The sequence below is a fragment of the Macaca thibetana genome, chromosome 13 (genome assembly GCF_024542745.1).
Source record: "Macaca thibetana thibetana isolate TM-01 chromosome 13, ASM2454274v1, whole genome shotgun sequence".
NCBI lineage: Eukaryota > Metazoa > Chordata > Mammalia > Primates > Cercopithecidae > Macaca > Macaca thibetana.
This window is the reverse complement of record NC_065590.1, coordinates 36067061-36084638: the sequence shown is the minus strand read 5'-3', so window position 1 is coordinate 36084638 and position 17578 is coordinate 36067061. Positions and strand designations below refer to the sequence as shown.

At 48.1% G+C, this 17578-nt stretch overlaps 1 protein-coding gene across 1 annotated transcript in view; it reads left to right on the top strand.

Annotated features, from left to right (window-relative positions):
* Positions 1-2877: 2877 nt before the first annotated feature.
* VAX2 (ventral anterior homeobox 2) overlaps positions 2878-17578 on the top strand; it is a 33679-nt gene continuing 18978 nt past the window's right edge. The window contains exon 1 of the mRNA XM_050754511.1: positions 2878-3140. Coding sequence (XP_050610468.1) covers positions 2894-3140 — 247 coding nt within the window. The 5' untranslated portion in view covers positions 2878-2893. The remainder of the gene's footprint in view (positions 3141-17578) is intronic.

Genomic DNA, 17578 nt, shown 5'->3' with positions numbered 1-17578 from the left:
CGGCCAGGCTCCCAGCTCGGCCTGAAAGGGGTCTGACTGGGTCAGGGAAGGGCTCAGTGAGGAGACCCAGTCCTCCTCTCCACTGCTCCTCCATACACACCCGGGCGCCTCCGCCCACAGAAGCCCTGACTTCCTCACTCCATCCCCACATGCACGTGCACTGGGGCTGGGGCCCCACTGCCCAGGCCTGCCCACAAGAGACACCCAGGATTCCAGAGGGAGGCCGAATCTTATACCTCCAAGAGAGAGCGTGAGAAAGGAAGAATAAAGGGTGCAGGAGAAAGGAGAAGACTGGAACACCCAAGAGTCGATACCTAGCTGGCTTGGAGCCGGGCGGTGCTCCCTGCAAGGCTCCCAGGAGCAGACAGGGAAGGGAAAGCTTCCAGAACGTCCAGAGTCTAGGCTCCGGAGGACTCTATAAGAGGCCTCCGACCTCTCCCAGGAGTGTGCTCACACCCAGGACCTCATCCATGGGCACTGGAAAAGGACTCCAGGACTGAGACTCGAGTTACTGGCATGGAAAGATGCCTTTTGTGAAATGAAAAATTAAAACGATGACAACAAACGAAGCCTGGCACGGTCCAGCAAGTGCTGCTTTTCCATTTTTGTCTGCACAGAAACTGGGGCCTCATCTGCAGCAAGCAGAACCGCTAGAGCTGGGGGTGTTTGCTTATATTTCTGTTTATAATTTTTGTATATCACATGCATCTTACTCAAGTAATAAAAATAAACTTGAGAGAGCCAGAGAGGCAAAAAACTGAAGTGCAGAGTAGAGGTGGTGGCTGGGTGAGAGACAAGACTTTTGGGAAGCTTGGCGGATGGAGAGAGAGAGGGTCTGACCTGCATGGCAGTCAGTAAGAAGTTCACTGCCACTGCTAGGGCCAGGCCGGGAGGAACAGTGCAGAGCTCATGGCCACCGGCAACATGGATTCCTTCAGCCGAGCTCAGTTCCACTGGGTCACACTTTCCCCAGGACCCTCCTGAAACCTCTTTCTCACTCCTTCCTCCTACATACATACACATTCCTACAGTCCTGTGCCCCAGGCCCACAAACTCTCAGCACCTACAGGTAGTCCACGCTGTTCTCCCTCTGAACACCCTGACTTAAGCCTTGGGCTCAATCCCACCTTTCCTGCCACCCACCCAAATCACTTTGTGGCTGCATTTCCCTTCCTTCCTTCCTTCCTTCCTTCCTTCTTTCCTTCCTTCCTTCTTTTCTTCCTTTCTTCCTTTCTCCCTCCCTTGTTTATTACCAGCAAGACCTCCCGACCTGCCCTTTTTACCCTCCCCTTTCCCTAGGTTCCATATCCTAAGTGGAGTAGTTGTTAATTATTCAATTAAATAATTGGTATGTGTCCCCCCCCCTCCCCGCAACCTCACCTTCTGCCAGGAATATCTGGCATCAGAAACAGGCAACCATTCACATGAACACTGTACACGCACTATGGTACTGACACACGCACACACTCATATAACTGCTTTCCCACTCACAGGGATAATGGAGGCTGCACCAGGGACACATGCAGCCATGCTACAGCCACGCTACAGCCACTTTCACGGGCATATCCACACCCGCTCTCATAGACCCCCTTAACCAGAAATTGGACAGACCGAAGCACCCTGCTCACGCCAGCAGGTCAAAAACACGAAGGAAAGTCTGAGATTGTAGTGCTTTAGGGGAAGGGTCACAGGCCTTGTTGCGCGTGCACACATTTGCACACACACCTTCGTTCTCAATCTTTCATCCAGGTCCCCTTCTGAGTCAAAGAAAGTCCCCTCCCAGTGCGTTGAGAGAGACACTAGGCTCGGGCGAGCGCCGGCCTCTCCAGTAAATGCTGGGGATCCGCACGCCTCGGGGAGGGGTACTGAGCCCCAGGATCCCAGCTGCTCAACTCCTCACAGCCTGACCCTGCTACACTTCCAGCCTTGCCCACCTCCGCCCTTTACCTCTCCGCAGACTCGGAGAAGGCGGGACCCGGGACAGCGACACAGCGACAGAGCACGGGGAAAGCTCCGCGGAGGGAAACAAGGAAATCCCCACCTTCTATCCCTGTCTCGTGGTGCGGTCCCCTGTGACGGCCTCAGACCTGCGGGGAAACCAGGACTTTGCCGCCTACCACGGTCAGCCTCGCTCTCGAGTCTCTGGGCGCCTGCACCCGGCTGTCTGCCTGTGCGCCTGTTCAGTGTCCCCCGGGGACGCGGGTGAGTCGATCTCCTTGCCTCACTTTCCCAGCCTCATTCGCCCACTCACGCCCTTGATCTTCCATGAGGGCCGGGGGAGGGGGTCCTCCGGTCTGTGTTCATGGGTGTGGGTGTGGGTATAAATCTAGGGGTTGGCGCACTGAGCCCAGGCCTGCGCCCCCGCCTCCAGCACCCCCACCGACCCCACCCTGCCAAGCCCCCGAGCAAGGCCAACCTCCTCTTGTCTGCTAGGTCTCGCCGAGGTCGCCTTCTTTGCGCACTTTGGTTATTGATCCCGCTGAATCGGCCGGAGCGCAGCGGCTGCGCTTCTGTGGGAACAAGGGAGTGGGGAGGTGAGTAAGCTAGGGGAACGGTGGAGGGGAGGAGAGATTGATCAACTTTAGGAGGGGTTGTAGGGCATTCCTCAAGGCCGCCTCATTCTCCCTCTGCCCGGTTTGGAGCAGGGCTAGACTACGGGTGGAGTGGGACCACCGCTCCCCTCCCCCTCCATCTCTCCCCCTGGCGCGGAGCCCCGGCGCAGCTGGGAGTCTAGGAACCCTGACTCCCGCCCAATCAGCGGCGAGGGGAGGAGCAGCGGCCAGGGGCGGGGCCAGAGGAGGAGGAGTCGGGCGGGGGCGTGAGGGGCGGGGAGCGGCGCTCACGACCAGCCTAGGCTTGCTCCTCGATAGTGGGGTTGGCAGTGGCGGTCGGCATGGGCGATGGGGGCGCCGAGCGCGACCGGGGCCCCGCGCGCCGGGCGGAGTCTGCTGGCGGCGGTGGGCGCGGCGGGGACCGCGGCGGAGCGGAGGACTTGCGAGCTGATGGCGGTGGCCACAGCCCAACGGAGGTGGCCGGGACCTCAGCCTCCAGTCCCGCAGGCTCCAGGGAGAGCGGAGCCGACAGCGACGGGCAGCCCGGGCCCGGCGAGGCAGACCACTGCCGCCGCATCCTGGTGCGAGGTAAGGGGACAGCCCGTGGCCCTGCTCCACTGGACCCTCACCCTACCCATACTGGGGCCCCCGACCTTCTTGCAGGTAACATCTCCCAATTCATATATTCATTTATTCGTCATCCAGTCATTCATTCAGCAAATATTATTTTGAGCGTCTATTGTGTGCTGGACATTGAGCTGAGTGAGGGGACAAAGCAGCGAATGGTACCGAAGCGGTCCCCGTTTCTCCGCCTCTCGGTCCAGTCCCCTAGTCGTAGGCCCACCCGGGACCTCTACTGTGGCGGGGGCAGAAATGGAGTGCCGGATGCTGAGAGCCTGGTCTCTGTCCCGTGACCCTCAAGCAAGTGCGGAGAAAAGCGTCACGCGCGCTCCGCGGGGACAGGACGTGGAGAGAGCAGCGTCGGCAACCGCGGGAGGAAAAGGCCCTGGCTCTGCAGGGCGGCCGGGGTGCTTCCTCCCGTCCTGCTCAGCCGCGTTTCCCATCCCCGGCAATCCGGACCCGCACGGATTGCCCGGGGGAGATGGCGCGGGACGCGGAGAGTGGCGTGCGCGGCGCTCGCCAGCTGTGCTTCACTCTCTCGCTTCCCACTTCCTCGCGGCGCCTGGGCCCAGCCGGCTCTCGGCGCCGCCTTCCCGCGGCCTGGCCTTCACGTCCTTCCCTTTCTCCCTTGGCTTTCGTCCTCCTCTCTTCTTTCCCGGCCATTCCTCTCAGCCGAACGCGTCTTCCCGGCACCTTCTTCCTGCAAGCGCCTCGATCTGGACTGCGACCGATTACCCAGCTCTTCCTGGCCTCCTCGCCGCGAGGCCGAGGCTCCCCAGGCCCCCAGCGCCAGCCTTTCGCAGTGCCGAGGGCTCCGCTTTCCCAGGATCTGGGCCTTGCCCGGCGAGATGGGAGGAGAAAGGGGACTCCAGGGTCTTGCCCTCAGCCCGACCCCAGGTCGCGGCCAGAGACTGAAGTCCGTTGCCTCCTCCACCCCAAGCCCTGCGACCGGGAGACCCAGCGCCAGAAGAGGCCACTGGCGGTAATGGCTCCCCCAGGCTCCTTCCTGGGCTCCCTCCTCCCGGCTTCCTCCCGCTGCCTCTTTCCAGCCTCTTCACACGCGCCGCTCGGGAGAGCCTCTGGGCCTCTGGAGGCCACTGTCCCGAGCTGATTTCTTTGGCCTCCGCCTGGGGAAAGGGAACAGGCTGGAAGCTGGCCCTGGGTCGTTCCAGCGAAGGGATTCTGTTTGGTCTGAGCTCGGCTACCCTCAAGCTGACTGGGACACCCTGGGCCAGTTGGGTACGACCTCTCTGCGACTGCTGGGTGTGGGTGGCTCTGAGGACTGGAGTGCAGAGCATGAAGGCAGCCCAGTGTGAGGGTGACTGATGACTGCCTTGAATACAGAAGTAGGGGCCCTAGCTCTGGGAAACATTGCTGGTGCTAGATGTCACTGGGACAGTGGGTGCTCACTGCCACTCATAGTTGACTGCTTAAGTCAAGGCAGTTATACCATCAGGAATTCTAGCAGGTGTATGGACCTGTTGGGCACCAGGGATTAAATCCGGTTTTGTTCTTTAGACTGTGGGGTGTCCTGAGTGAAGGCATAAGCAGCCCTTTTGGTTCCTTTAAAAAAATCTGTAGGACTGCCAGAGAACTCAGTCCCCCAATCCCACACATTCCCAGGGGAAGATCTAAAGTCCCTGCCTGTGACACTCATCACTTTGAACCCCACCTATGGGTGGGCATTTTCTTCCCCCCAGGACAATTGTGAGTTCTGTGCCCACCTAACACCCTCTCTGCCCTACTAACCCTTTATGTAGAGCAAATAAGTTTTGTGTACAGATGTCAATTAAATAGCCTTCAGGGGTAAACTAATAGGAAGTGGAATTCAAAAGTGACCCTCCAGCCTGTGAGGTGGGGCCACCCAAGCTGGAGCAATCCACAGTCAGGCAGAGATGGGCTTGCACTGGATGTAAGACAGCCTGTGTGAGTCTTCAGGGGGTGTACTTTTTATAAATGTATGTGCACACACAGAGGTGCCATTGCGTTTGTAAAATATAATCAAAATATTAGATATAAAGCATAGAGGATATATTCACACACGTAACAGAAATGAAAGGCAAGTGTGGCTTTTATAAATCCCTCTGCCCTTCCCCATTTAATGATGGGGAGGTTATTATGGGCCTGAAACGCTCAGGATGTGATTTACCACTAATCTCTCCTAGCCAGGGTCACCTGAGTCACTGGCAGTCCTGCCATGGCTCAGGGCTCTGATCAATGAGACAGGCCTGGACTGGTGAAGGAAAGTCTGAACTGCCTTGGCCCCTGAATGAACATCCCTTCCATAGGTCTTCAATACACTTTTCCCTTGACCTCTGAGAACACATCCTCCCAAAGAATCTTTGGAAGGAAACCACTAAAAGGTAAAAGGGAGGCATTTGCACTTGCTGTCCTGTGTCAATGTTGGGTTGGGGCCTCCTCAGGACCTCCCCTTTCTTGGGGAGGCCTTCTGGGTCCTTTCTGCCTCCTTTCATTCTGCACTCCTCCACCTAAGAGCCCACCACAGGGGAGCAGGTTTGTTGAGGGAGTCCTTTGGCACAGGGAGTAGGAGGAGAGCTTGGGCGCCAGAGTTAAGCAAAGTTGGTTTAGATTACTGACCTTATAGCCCTTTAAACCTGAACCAATTTCTTTGTTTCTCTTTGCTTGCCTCCTCATCTTACAAAGGGACCCACAGCCCTTACCTTAAAGGACTTGCCAAGAATCAGAGGTGATGTCTAAAACTGCAAACACCCGGTAGGATCTCCATAAATATTTGTTGACAGAAGGAAGGGTGTAGCTCTGAGGTTAACCACTTTTGATGGGTGGGGCAGTGGACCTTTGTTGTTTGAGGCCTCTCCCAAGTCACCCCTTTCCCCCTCCTTCTGGCTCTGGCCCAGGGTCTGGGCTGTACTGGGAGGTGAGCACCTAGGGGTCAAGAACACACTGATGGTAAAGGAAAATCAGCACCATCTTGCAGACCACACAGTGCGGCCCTCCCCAATCTCCTTGGTGGGAACCTTTTGGGACCAGTGACTCAAGCCTCTGCCAATGCAGGGTAGGGAGCCAGGGAGGCCAAATATGATGCCTCCCGTGCATCAAAATGAAGGCTCCTTCCCGTCACACAAGGGCACGGACCGGAGCTGCTGAGATGATAGGCCGGGCGCACAACAGGCACCCCGCACATCGCACCGCGGACACAGCGAGCCTCCCATTCGGACCCTAAGGCCCGAGAAGGCCGCTCCACACCTCCGCGTGCACAGTCCCTAGACCAGTGAGGGCGGGGACGGAGGAATCCTTTTGTTTTATATTGGAAACCGCACACCAAAGGCAGGCAGGAAGCAACCAAAGGAACAGGCCGCCTGAGTCGTGGCTCAAACAGCACAGGGCAGTGGCCGAGCACCAGCCTTTTCGGTGGAGCTGGGATCCCAGCAGGCAGAAGAGGTGGACAACTCTGACCCCAGACTCCCTACGACCCCACGATCAACGCTCGCACCTGCACACTCAAACGCACCTGTTTCCCAAATTAATCCGGACGCGAATTTAACGACCGATTTTGATAGATCCGGGAAATTCTGTCCACCAACACAGCAACTTTTACAGACAATGCGTAGTGTCCGTTCCTGCTCACCCAAAGCGGCCTCTCTGGGCTGAGAGCCACCACTGTGGGTCCTCAAACCCCACTCGAAACCCTCCGAACCCCTCTGTCTGGGAGCGGTAGGGCGTGATGACTGCAGGATCCCTTGAAGAAGCCACTCGCTGCAACCCCACCACCAGCAGCAAAAACGCTTTCACCCGGGAGCTGAATGGATGCGCGGATGGCTGGGGGCCGTGAGGGGACTCGTGAAGCCCAGGCCTCTTGCTTGGGCTGGGCGATGCCCGCCGTGGGACGGGTGGGATTGACCTTAGTGGAGTCCAGCCCCTCGGAGAATCTGCGGGCAGCCGGGACCCACGCTCCAGAAACACGCAAGTCCAAACTCGTACACACAGCACAATGGCGTGCAGCCGCTGGGGCCCTATTCTCCCACTGGCGCGTTTGAAGAAGCCGTGCAAGGGGGTGCAGCTTCGGGGCTCCGGCTGGCAGGTTACTGCAGGGACAGACGCCTCGCCTCCAGCAGCCGGGTCCAGGCTCATGGCCGGCCGGCCTCTGCTCGCTTTCTGCTTGGATTTCCAGCAGCCACTGGGCTTGGGGAGATCGGCCCTGGCCGCAGGCCTAGCCCTGCTGCGCAGGCGTTTAGCAAGGACCATGGGACTTTCGTCTCAATATCTGAGTCTGTTAATAGACCTGATAACCCAGGACCAGCACCCCAGGCAGACGTGGAAAAGTGTAAATGGCTCATGCAAGGAACTACACTTTGAGATTTTTGTACTTGTTTTTATTCTTTGGTTTTAGCTTTTGTAGAGGGTTTCTTTTTTTGTTTTGTTTTCTTGGAGTTGCTTTACGTTATTTTTCCCTTTTACTTGTTTTCGGCAGGAGGCCCACATTCCCTTAGTGGGTCTATGCCAGCAGGCCCTCTCATTTGGGTCTTCTTTTGTTTTCCCCCTTCCATAACCCTCACCCCCACAAACACACACTGAAGCAGACCAGCAACCGGAAAAATCATCTTGTAGTTGTGTCTTGTGTGCCCAGTTTTCATTTTCAGGGAACCGTTCAGGAAGATTAGACAGCTCCTTCCCTCCTCAGGCGATTTCTGTTCCCCTTCTGGTCTGGTAGACCCAGGAACCCATGGAACCGCCACCGCATCCCCCGCCCCACACACCCGCCTCTTCAGGAACGGTCCCCCAGGTAGCTTCTGGGGAGTCCGAGGGGCAAGGAAGCCAAATTCTTTGGAAGTCCAGACAGTGAGTGGGTACCTGGGGCTACAGAAAAGGGAAGAGATGGCAGTGGCATGCACCCGCAGTCAGTCAAAGCCACCGGGCTCAAGTCCTCCTCTTTTGTGCACCATCTGTAAGGAGACAGGGTGTCTATACATCATGTTGGCCTGGGTGCCATTTCCCCAATTAAACCTCTTGGCCGCATGCTCCTTTCTTGTTGGCTACATTTCTTTGATTTCTATTTTAATGGTGGGAGGTGGAGCATGTGAATTTTGCCTATTTGCTCTTTGCTTAATATAAAATCACAAATAATGCTAGACCTGACTACCCTTGGAGAGCCAGCAGCCAGTTACCTGGCTGTGCATCTGCAGATTCTGTACCCCAGTTCAAGATACTCTGATAGAGGACACCAAGGCTGCATGAGCCTGCCCACCAATCCCTGGGGCCAGACAGATCTAGGAGCCTAGTTCACTTCTCACACCCCCAACCGCGCTTATCCCAGAAGGTGGTTGGGGGTTTCAGTGCCCTAGGTTCTCCCACTGTTGGTGGATGCTGACTGGGGACATCCAGCACTGCAGAAAGAGGTAGCAGCCCCAGGCTTGGATGTGACCTACAGAGCCAGGGTGAATGCACCGGGAGAGTCAGGGTGAGTGCCAGACTGGAGGAGTGTGCTGTAAGGTCTTGATAGGGCCTTGGGCTTGTAAGGGCTCAGGGCCCTCCTTGAACATCTCCCCCGTAGCCTTAACATACTTTATTCTTTCTTTCTTTTTTTTTTTTCCTTTTTTCTTTTACTTTTTTTAGATACACTGGTTGCTCTGTCGCCCAGACTGGAGTTCAAGGGTGCAATCATAGTTCACTGTAACCTTGAACCCCTGGGCTCAAGCGATCCTTCCTCCTCGACCTCCCAAATTGCTGGATTACAGGACTGAGCTACCGCGCATTTCTTGTTCTTTAACTTATTCCACAAACATTAATGCGTACCTACTGTGTGCCAGACTGATCCTGGCTGAAGCTGCCGGCATGCAGTGTCCCAGGGATGTGAGCTATTTCTGCCCAGCTCCCACAGCCAGGCCATGAATAGTTGGGTAGGGACTTCCGCGCTGAAGTCTAGGGGGCAGGCTCCCCGAGCCCTGTTCCCTCGACGCCAGGCAAAGACCGCGTAGAAGGTGGTCACTGTGCCCACCAAATCCAGGCGATCTTCCCGGATGCTTTTAGCATACAGTAGACACTCAATAAATACTTCTCAAATAATTTAAACGAGACAGAATTCATCAACATCGCGTATTTCTGTAGGTACTAGGCGGCCAACGCCTTCTCCTGGAAGAACGTGTGTTCTAAGATTATCTTATTTTTTGACGTTGCAATGTCCTTCTTATATGAAACAGTGATCATGGCAGGACATAGAATAATTGTTAAAAGATGAAGTTGGCAACGCCATAGCTTTGGAATTTTGTTGGTGCAATCCGCAGCTTTGGGAAGCACTGAATTACAAAACCTGAAACTACAAAATTACAAAACTACAAAATTACAAAAACTGAAAACCCTCACATATGCGGCCGCTTAGAGGCCGGCCCAGGCTGGAGCGGAGGTCTTGGGAAGCGCTGGGCCGCTCATAAAGTCAATGGTGAGTGTCCCGGCTTTTGGCGGCTGCTGGGTGTGAGGTTCCACGGGCAAAGCCAGCCAGAGGCTTGACAGAAATAACTAGATAAATCTGTGCCCCTGCCCCTGCCAGCTCACAAGGCTGCAGCCCACGACTGGAGCCAAAAATAACCGCGCAGTTGATGCCACGGTTTCCTTAGCGCCTTGCTGGAGACACTGACTTTCAGAGCCCCTATCCCGCCTTCTATTCCCCACTGCTTGGCAGCCCACGGCGTCCTCCCGCGGAGCTGCGGGAGCCAGGACACTGCAAAGCACAGCCTCCGGCAGGGCCACACTTACAATGTAGACAGGTAAATAGAGGATTTAAATTCAAAAAGTAATACGAGCTCGATTTTTTTTAAAAACCAAAGGCAGAGAAGGATCCCAGGAACAGCCATTGTTTTCAATTCTGGGCGAGTCCTTCCAGGCGATTTTTCCATGCTCTTATACGAACAAATAAATAAAAGCAGGATCATATTTCATAGGCTGATTTGCAATTTACCATTTCAAAAAATTTAATCTGCAGTGATCATCTTTTCTGCTGAACTAGTTCTTGCTGTCCCTTGACTGTAGAATTAAGTATTCCTTTGGTTGGGGAGAGCCTAATTTCCCTAAAGACAGGAGGGGCGTCGGGGTTGTTTTTCCTTAGTATAAACACTGAAGTAAGCTTCGAAGGCAGCGGTCTTCTCGACCTTTGTTTCTGTGGGATAAGTTTCTAGCAGTGTGATTGCTGCTTCAAAAGGTTTACACACGCAATTTAAATATGTTTCATTTTCTGTAATGGGTAATTGTAAAATAGATAATTCATCAAAACATCTTTTTTTTTTTTCAGACATCAGGAGATGGGGGTCTCACTATTTTGGGTTTAAGCTGGACTCAAACGCCCACATAGCTGGGATTACAGGTGGGAGCCACAGCACTTTTTAAAAAGTATCCCGTGAAAAACCTCTCCCATCCCTGTCCCCATCACCCACTTCCCACCTGGCTCAAGGACTTTCTAATATGTCCTTCCAGATAATGTTTATGCCTATGGAAATCAGTGCAGTTATATAATTTTTTTCTCCCAATATATCTTGGGGTGTAAATAGCTATTTGTTTGTTTTTTTATAGATGCATAATATTCAATTTAAATGGACTAGGTGGATCATAATGAATATCATATAACCAGTGCCCTATTTGTGGACATTTGGTTATTTTCTTATCTGTTTCTATTATATGTAATCCTGAAATAAAAAAAACCTGTTCTTGGTCATTTCCACATGTGTGAGTATATCTGTCAGAAAAGTTCCTAAAAGTAAGTTACTGGGTCAAATAGTATCTGTGTTTGAAATTTGCAAGATAATCCCAAATTGTCCTCGGTAAGATAGTAACAATTTACACTGCCACCAGGGATGTCTGAAAGTGATTGTTTCCCCAAATTTGCCAGCACAGTTCACATTTTACATCTTGATAAATATAGCCAAGTTATTCTGCAGGAGAAGTTTAGTAATTTATGCCCACCCCTTTGCCCTGTTCCCACATTGGACATTTTGTATCATTTCATCTTTGTCAATCTTCATATTCATTAGCCAGCTGTATTTCCTCTATCTATTGATTCATTTCCTTTGACCAGTTTAATTTGCAAATATACTGTTTCCTCACTGATTTGCAGAAACTCTATGTATTGCTTTCAATATGTGTTGCAACATTTTAGTTTACAATTTATCCTTTGATTCGGTTTAGGATGGTCTTTTGTTTTCAAAAGTATAAAGTATCTTTTTATTTTTGTTATGTCATTATATTTTATTTTTTAGAGACAAGGGCTCACTCTGTCACCCAGGCTGGAGTGCAGTGGCCCAACAATAGCCCACTATAATCTTGAACTCCTAGCCTCAAGCAGTCCTCTCGCCTCAGCCTCTGGAGTAGCTGGGACTACAGGCAATCCCCACAATGCTGACCTGGCTTTAATTTTTTTTTTTTTATTTTTTTTTTAGTAGAGAGGGTTTCACCATATTGAGGAGGCCAGTCTAAAACTCTTGGCCTCAAGCAATCCTCCTGCCTGGGCCTCTCATAAAATATCTTTTTTAATTACAAAAGCAATCCATACTATTTTGCTATGTCATATAAAATTTAAAAGTTTCTCATTTCTCTTACATAATACACTTCCACTCCTAAGATTTACCTTCCAAACTTTACCTAGTAATTGAAAAATACAAATATGTAAGTTATATATTACAAAAATGGGATTTTTGGCAATGGCTTTTTTTAATTTAAAAAAATTGTCTTAGCTTGCAAGTATGGTAAAAGAATATTTGTGGAAATCTTTCTTTCTAGAACTCCCTCATTTTTTTTAACCACCACATAGGATTCCATTATGTAGATATAATATAACTTATTTAACTGGTTCTCTATTGATGGATATTTAGGTTGGTTGTAATTTTTCATTATTACAAACAAGGCTGTAGTGAACATCTTTGTATCCTAATTTGAACAAATGGTTTGTTTTATATTTAATTATTCCTATCTTTTTATCAGGCAACATCTCATTTTTACCATAGAATGAGTGCTCCTTTGAACAAATGGTTTTGTTTAATCTTATTTATGAGACAATTTGGAAAATGTAAAACCAGGTGGGATATTTTATTATGTTAAGGAATAACTGTCAATTTTTATTGTGATAATAGTATTGTAGGTGACTTTCTTAAGAGTCCCTCTTTTTTAGAGATACATGTTGAAATACTCGTAAGCGAAATGTTATGACTTCTAGAATTTGCTAACAATTACAGCAGAATAGAAGAAATAAGATTATTCCTGAGTTTCTAATAGTTGAAATTGGGTGACAGGTATATTGGAGCTCATTATACTGCTCTCCCTAATTTTGTAAATGTTTGAAATTTGTCATAATAAAATATTTAAAGTAACAACAATCATTTTACATATACACGGTATGAATATAATTATAGGATAAATTCCTGGAAGCAAACTTTTAAAATCCAAGGATATAAATTTAAAGTTATGATAGTATTTCCAAATTTTATATCAAAAATACTGATTTATGCTCTTAGCCATCTTGTATAAAAGTGCCATTTCTCTACGTCCTCCCAACTCAGGATATACTTAATTTTTTAGAGTGAAATCTTTTCAAGTGACAAAATAATCCCATTTTATTAGTAGTTTAAATTGCTAGTGAGGTTAAGCATGTTTTTATGTAGTTATTTTTCATTTAATATTCTCTTCTGTGAATTATTCATATATTTAGCCATTTCTCCATCGAATCACTAATCGTTTTCTCATCTTTGGCAGTGCTACTTATATAGTAAGGAAAGGAGCCCTTTTTCTGTGACATGTATTGCAAACAACTCCCAGGTCACTTTCTAAAAAAACAAAAACAACAAAACAACAACAACAAAAAACTTTCTTCGTGGGATTTTTTTTTTTTTTTCCTAAACTGACATTTAAACCCTAATCACATTTAATGGTCGTTCCTTTTTGGGCTTCTAGATTCTAGCTCTTAGTTAGAAAAATCGTCATCCAGCATTTAAAACATTATATATACATACACAAACATATTAAAAATTTTTGTTACCAAAATTTTTATTACCTAGTTTTTTCAGCAAAAGAAATAATAAAGAAAGACAAAAAATGCGTAGAATCTTTTCTCCCTGATCAGTTTCCACTCCTCAGAGGCAAGAGAAGAGTGAGGTGCTTATTTTGCCAGATTTGTTCCTGTGTGGTTATAAAAACACAGACACATGCACACAGAGGATTTACTTTTACTGCTTTTTTAAAATATAAAAATGGGTTTATGCACACTTGCCATTTCACTTAGTAGTATACAATAAACATCCATCCAGGTTATGTGTCTCGTTCTTGTTAATGTCTACATATAGCGAAAGTTATTACTAGACTATGATTTTATTGACAATTTTCCTATTGATAAACATTCAGTTTTTTCCCTTTTGTTCCCTCTTGCAAACTATGCTACAAACAATGGGTCTGTATTTATCAAGTATGCCAATGTTTCTGTGTGATAGAAAGCTCTATAAAAATTCTGAGACAAAGGCACTGTGCATTTTAAGTTTAGTTAGGCATTATTTCTCTTCAAAAACCATATATTATATCAATTTATGTTCTTATTAACACAGCTTGAGAGAACCTAATTCTGCTCAGCCTTGCCAGCACAACTTTCCAAGTCTGATAGATAAAATATGGCATCTCAAAAAAAAAAAAAACAAAAGGAGGTATCTCATTGCTGTTAAAACTTTCATTTTGGCCGGGCGCGGTGGCTCAAGCCTGTAATCCCAGCACTTTGGGAGGCCGAGACGGGCGGATCACGAGGTCAGGAGATCGAGACCATCCTGGCTAACACGGTGAAACCCCGTCTCTACTAAAAAATACAAAAAACTAGCCGGGCGAGGTGGCGGGCGCCTGTAGTCCCGGCTACTCGGGAGGCTGAGGCAGGAGAATGGCGTAAAAACCCGGGAGGCAGAGCTTGCAGTGAGCTGAGATCCGGCCACTGCACTCCAGCCTGGGCGACACAGCGAGACTCCATCTCAAAAAAAAAAAAAAAAAAAAAAAAAAAAAAAAAAAAAAAAAACTTTCATTTTTCTGATTCCTCTAGCCCGAGTCGTTTTTCATATTTATTAACCACATGCATTTCTCCTTCTCTGAATAATTTGTTTGGTTTCTCCCTGGACTGCTTGACTTTACTCACTGGTTTACAGAGGCTGTGTGTACACCAGACATTAGGACTCTCTTAAGCATTCATTATGAATATTTTCTCCCAATCTTCATTTGTGTTTTAACTGTCTCTTACCCGGCAGAAGCATTTATTTTTGGTACTCAAATATGTCATTTATTTTCCTTTTTAGAAAGTTATTTTATATTTGTTCTTCAAATTTTAGAGCTTTATTTACATTTAAATTTGTGTTTATTTTTGCACACAGTGTGAGATAAATAACTTTATTCCAAATAATGAACTAATTGTCCAAAAGTCATATCTCTGATAAACCTGTCTTTCCTCCAACTAATTCGAAATACTGTCTTCATAACATACCAGATCCACACAGACACATGGATTTGCTTCATAACCCTTGTGCAGCATTATACCATTTTAGTTGCTGTAGATTTGTAACATACTTGCTGTGTGGTAATACATGTATTCACTCCTATTGTTTAACTTTTCTTGTTGACTATTCTAGCATTTTCAATGTTCCCAATAAACTTGAGAATGAATTTTCCATAAGGAATTTTTATAGTAATCACATTATGTTTGTAGGTAGGGGCAGGAAGGGCCTTGCACACTTAAAAGTCAGCATATTATCGGCAAGGCATGGTGGCTCATGCCTGTAATCCCAGCACTTTGGGAGGCCGAGGTGGGCAGATCACCCGAGGTCAGGAACTCAAAACCAGCCTGGGCAACATGGCGAAACCCCGTCTCTACTAAAAATACAAAAATTAGCCAGGCGCGGCAGTGGGCGCCTGTAATCTCAGCTACTCAGGAGGCTGAGGGAGGAGAATCGCTTGAACCCGGGAGGCGGAGGTTGCAGTGAGCCAAGATCACGCCGTTGCACTCCAGCCTGGGTGACAGAGGGAGACTCCGTTTCAAAAAAAAAAAAAAAAAAAGTCAGCATATTATCAGCTTATTGTGCACAGAGACTACCTGGTTCTAGGTAGGAAAAGAAGTGAGATAGGGCTTTGGAGGTGGGACGGGGCGTCGCGGGGGGTGTCTACTGGAGAGGTGCCAGCAGGGCACCTGAGGTCAGAAGCATAAGCTAACTACTGTTAGGCCAGGGGTCACCACCTCTCCCAAGCAAAGGCTCTCTGGGCAGAATTCATCCTCCCACATACCCCCAGAGCTCACCCCTCTTTGAGGAGACTTGAGGGGCAGCAAAATGTAGGACTCGGAATGAGTACATTTCACCCTAATAAGTGCCTACCTGCAAGGAAGCCCTGGAATGAAAGCTGTTCCTCTTTCCTGATGCTCCTCCCAAACTCCTCCCAGAAAAGGAGCAATTCAAAAAAAGAGGGCTACTTTAGTAAGATAGGCTATATTTTGCTGCAGAGACAATCCCAAATTTTAGAGGCCCAACAAAACACAAATGCATTTATCACTCACATAAGTCCATCACAAGTGGACAGGGGCTCATCTTGGTACTCAGAAACCCAGGCTGGTAAAGCTTCTTCACTCCTGCTTCCAAGACCATCAAAGTAGAAAGGGTGTGGCAGCACACATACTCTCTCTGGTTATTGGGTTTTGTTATTTAGGGCAGGGACAGTAATATCCCCTTATCTTGTTTTATTGCCTTCCCAGCACTCATCATTGCCTTACATATTTTTAAAATTTATTTTTTATTAAAAATAGGTTGTTTGAAGGCCGGGTGCAGTGGCTCACGCCTGTAATCTCAAAACTTTGGGAGGCTGAGGCGGGCAGATCACTTGAGCATTTTGAGACCAGTTTGACTAACATGGTGAAACCCTGCCTCTAATAAAAATACAAAAATTAGTGGGCATGGTGGCGGGCGCCTGTAATCTCAGCTACTCAGAAGGTGGAGGCAGGAGACTCATTCGAACTCAAGAGGCAGAGGTTGCCGTGAGCCGAGATCACACCACTGCACTCCAGCCTGGGCGACAGAGGGGGACTCCGTCTCAAAATAAATAAGTAAATAAATAAATAAATAAATAACTTTACATTTATTATCTGTCTCCCTCCCTAGTACAAGGTTTATGGAAACAAGTACTTTTCTCTTTTGCCCATTTCTGTATCCCCAGGCCCTAGAATAGTATTTGACACATAAGTGCTTATTAAATACATATTGAATGGTTGAAAATATTCAGTTGTTTTAATCTACATAAATGAGATTAAACTACACATGTTATTATGTAACTTACTTTCATACACTAATGTCTGTTCATATAGCTTATTGCCTCATTCTTTTCAATTACTACATGGTGTTTTATAATATGAATGTACCAGTATTTGTTCAGCCATTTCTCTTGTGGAAAATATTGAAGATGCTTTCAAATTTTTGGTGTTTTGAGCAGTGCAGCAATACACATCATTGTTGTATATACTTTGGAGCACCTGAGCCTGTGTTTCTCTAGCACAAATGCCAACGAAAATAAAATCAGACCAGGTGTGGTGGCTTATGCCTGTAATCCCAGCATTTTGGGAGGCCGAGGTGGGCGGATCACTTGAGGTCAAGAGTTTGAGACCAGCCTGGCCGACATGGTGAAACCTTGTCTCTACTAAAAAATTACAAAAATTAGGGGGCGTGGTGATGGGCACCTGTAATCCCAGCTGCTCGGGAGTTGAGACAGGAGAATCACTTGAACGTAGGAGGCGGATGCTGCAGTGAGCTGATATCGCACCACTGCACTCCAGTCTGGGCGACAGAGCAAGACTCTATCTCAAAAAAATAAAAAAAATAAAATAAAATAAAATAAAATAATGGAAGCAAAAGTTATGTGCATCTTTAATCTTGATAAATGCAGCCTTAAAAGATGGACTCATTTATGGTTCTACTAATAGCGTATAGGAATGTAGATTTCCCTACAGTGCATCATTGTTATTAATTGTCATCATTGTTTTTAATCACCTGTTAATGTCCTTTCAATCTTATGGGATATAAAGGGCTTTCCATTGTTGCTGGAAACATTGTTGTATTATATTGATTACTATAAAGCTATGCTTACCCTTTCATAGGTTTATTGGCCATTTAGCTGTCTTTTTCTGTGAATGACCCAGATAAATTACTTGACCATTTATTTTACTAGGCTATTTACTTTAATTTTTTTTTTTTTTGAGACAAAGTCTCACAGTGTCACCGGGCTGGAGTGCAAGGGTGTGATCTCGGCTCACTGCAACCTCTACCTCCCAGGTTCAAGTGATTCTCATGCCTCGGCCTCCCGGGTAGCTGCGATTACGGGTGCATGCCACCACGCCCAGCTAACTTTTGTAGTTTTAGTAAAGAAGGGGTTTCACCATGTTGCCCAGG